Genomic DNA, 2,669 nt, shown 5'->3' with positions numbered 1-2,669 from the left:
AAGCCGCCGATATTACCAAACATCACGTTTGTACCGACTTGTAGAGGACCTAGCCGTGTCTGAAACGACGTTTGCGGCACCGTTGGCGCTGGAAAGAGCCCCAAGTGAAAAGGCACCACTGGCAATGATGAAGGTCGCACCATATCTGACTTCAGGGTCGTCACTGGCAAGAAACATTATGTACCCGACCATCACAAACGGAGCGCCAAGGATAAAGAATAGCAAGCAGCGATTGAATTTCCAGCTGAGGAAAGGGAAAAGTACAGTAAAGAAGCTCCCAACGAGGTAAGGAGGAACGGTATGGAGTTGCTGAGAAATGACACTGCGGTCAGGATAAATTGTTTTGACGATTGTCGGGGCAAAGAATGCAAGCCCCTGGACAGTGATGTTGTTCAGCAGGAATATGAATGCGGTAACCAGGGTGACAGGGCCGAAAATTCCACGGAGGGTCTTGCGGGTGTCCAGCTTGTCCAGGACCTCAGTGACTCCGACTCGCTCTGATTTAATACGAGCAATGGCAAGGTCCTTCTCTTCCTGGGTCAGCCAAAGAGCGGTAGCTGGACAGTCAGTCAAAGTAAAGAAGCCAATGATAGCGAGGCCGCAGGTGATGATCCCCTCAATCGCAAATATCATCCTCCATTCATGAAGACTACCGACGTTTGACAATTTCAAAATCGCAGAGGCAAGAAGTCCACCAAAGGCGCCGGCGAGTGGAGCCATTACGATGTAAAGAGACAGGCGGAAGGTCAATTCGCTTTTCCTGTACCACCTAGACATGTAGTATGCAATTCCCGGTAGCATACCTGCCTCGAAAACTCCAAGGACAAAACGAACACCACAGATTTCGTGAATATTATGCACAAAAGCGGTAGCTATGGAAGTAATTCCGAAAGCTAGCGAGATAGCTGGTAAGTACCATCCGGGGCCTATCCATTTGCAGGCCATGTTGGACGGGATCTCAAAAATGATGTAAGAGATATAAAAGATCGAGAGAACCGTATTATAGTCATAGTGTTTCAGGTTAAGATCTCTCTCCAGGCCTGCGAGCTTCGCGTTGCCTACAAGTCATTGAGTATGAGATGGTGGAAATAAAAAATCCAGGTTAATAAAGCAGACACCAAAAAAAGCGCAGTGCAGCGCCTACCTATATTTGCGCGGTCAATGAAGCAAAAAAGGTAGAGAAGAGCCACAGTAGGGACGACAAACAAATCGATTTTCCAACGAAGTCTGGCTTCGGCAGCTAGGTCAAATTGCACCAGCGGGCGTCCGTAACTATACATATAACTAGTCAGTTTGTAACTAAAGAAGCAAAACAATTTCCGTGAAATTTTGGCTGGATATGTATTTACTGATCTGTGGCAGCTTTGCCACTCTCCGCCACATAGCGAGCTGTTTCTACAGTTGCAGTTTCAGTGCATTTGGCGCATGCTGGAGAAGGTGGGCAGTCAACTTTCTGATCAAGGAGGGCGCCCATTTCCACTGCTCAGTAGGCAAATGACATGGCCAAAAAGACATCAACAACAAAGGAGATGGCGTACAGACAATTAATATAGCCCTCGTGGGGGATCCTCCTTGGACCGAGCCGGACGTCGGTAACAGGAGTTCCAAGGAAGACGAACCATATTAATGGACGTTAGTGGACGCCAATAATGGAACCTTTTTTGGGCATGATGATTTTGCAAGGCCGAGCTACCTAGTCGACTTGTCAGAGGTGATATCTCATACATGGGACGTTTCAATATACGAAACTGAGTATTACCCTTCTTATATGATTGAGCATTCTCTGGTCTATAAATACTGCCTAGTTATCATGTAATTATTAGAGGGAGAATAATCAATTCAATTTTATCTATCGATATTCAGTATTTGGGTCAATATTCGGACTTTATCCAGCTTCGACACGACTGCATGAATATATGTACAGTTCATTTGTTGTTGATGACGTCCCGAATTTCAACTAAATTCTTCAATTGCTCAGGGCGATATCCAGTCTATTACTCTCTAATATAGCAGAATTCACAAGGGCTGTCACCAGCTTCGAAGCAGAAAAGCGTCCCTGGTGATGGGATGGGCAGACTACATTCGATCCAGTGACAAGGTGTGTATTCATGCGTTCTTGTTTGTGGGCGATGATGGGTCGCTGCCGAGTTTTCGGGATGTCAAGTGCGAGATATGCCATGCCAGAGGTGTGGTGCATTGAGGTTTTATTATATATAGATACCAGTAGTTAAGGTTAACAGACGTTTGAACATGGTTCAAGTGTTCGCCGGCTACACCGCATAATTATTAATAGAATTTTACATCCATGAGATAACTGCTGCCAACAATGCTTCCATGCTCCAATAGTTTCTGCTCTGTTATTTGGGGCCCCTTTTCCTATTGATAATAATACTTCATCCAGAGCCACTAGGGCTTAATTAGGTTAAGACCGGATGAATTCCCACGCCAGAGCCTCCATTGAACATTGTATATATTGTAAACACAGTGTTGAATATAGTGATGGGTCTTTTCCTCTTGAACAGTGGTGCCTGGACAATCCCTCTCACACTGCTTTTTGAATGGGAAAAGCTTAAGGGTAGGAATATTTACATGACATCGATATCAATCAATGTCATTGTTGCTGCTGTATAACAGGAGACTGCTTACTGCTTACTCCATCTCCATTTGTG

The 2,669-nt window shown here is 45.2% G+C and overlaps 1 protein-coding gene across 1 annotated transcript; it reads right to left on the bottom strand.

Annotated features, from left to right (window-relative positions):
- Positions 1-12: 12 nt before the first annotated feature.
- On the bottom strand, positions 13-1,474 carry HCAG_04578 (hypothetical protein; the record flags this gene model as incomplete). Its single annotated transcript, XM_001540688.1, has 3 exons — positions 13-1,058; positions 1,145-1,272; positions 1,350-1,474. The coding sequence occupies 3 exons, from the start codon at positions 1,472-1,474 to the stop codon at positions 13-15; spliced, it is 1,299 nt and encodes a 432-aa protein (XP_001540738.1).
- Between the last annotated feature and the right edge of the window lie 1,195 nt (positions 1,475-2,669).

Source organism: Histoplasma capsulatum, genomic scaffold (genome assembly GCF_000149585.1).
Source record: "Histoplasma capsulatum NAm1 scaffold_4 genomic scaffold, whole genome shotgun sequence".
Classification (NCBI taxonomy): Eukaryota; Fungi; Ascomycota; class Eurotiomycetes; order Onygenales; family Ajellomycetaceae; genus Histoplasma; species Histoplasma mississippiense.
This window is presented reverse-complemented; position numbering and strand designations above follow the sequence as displayed.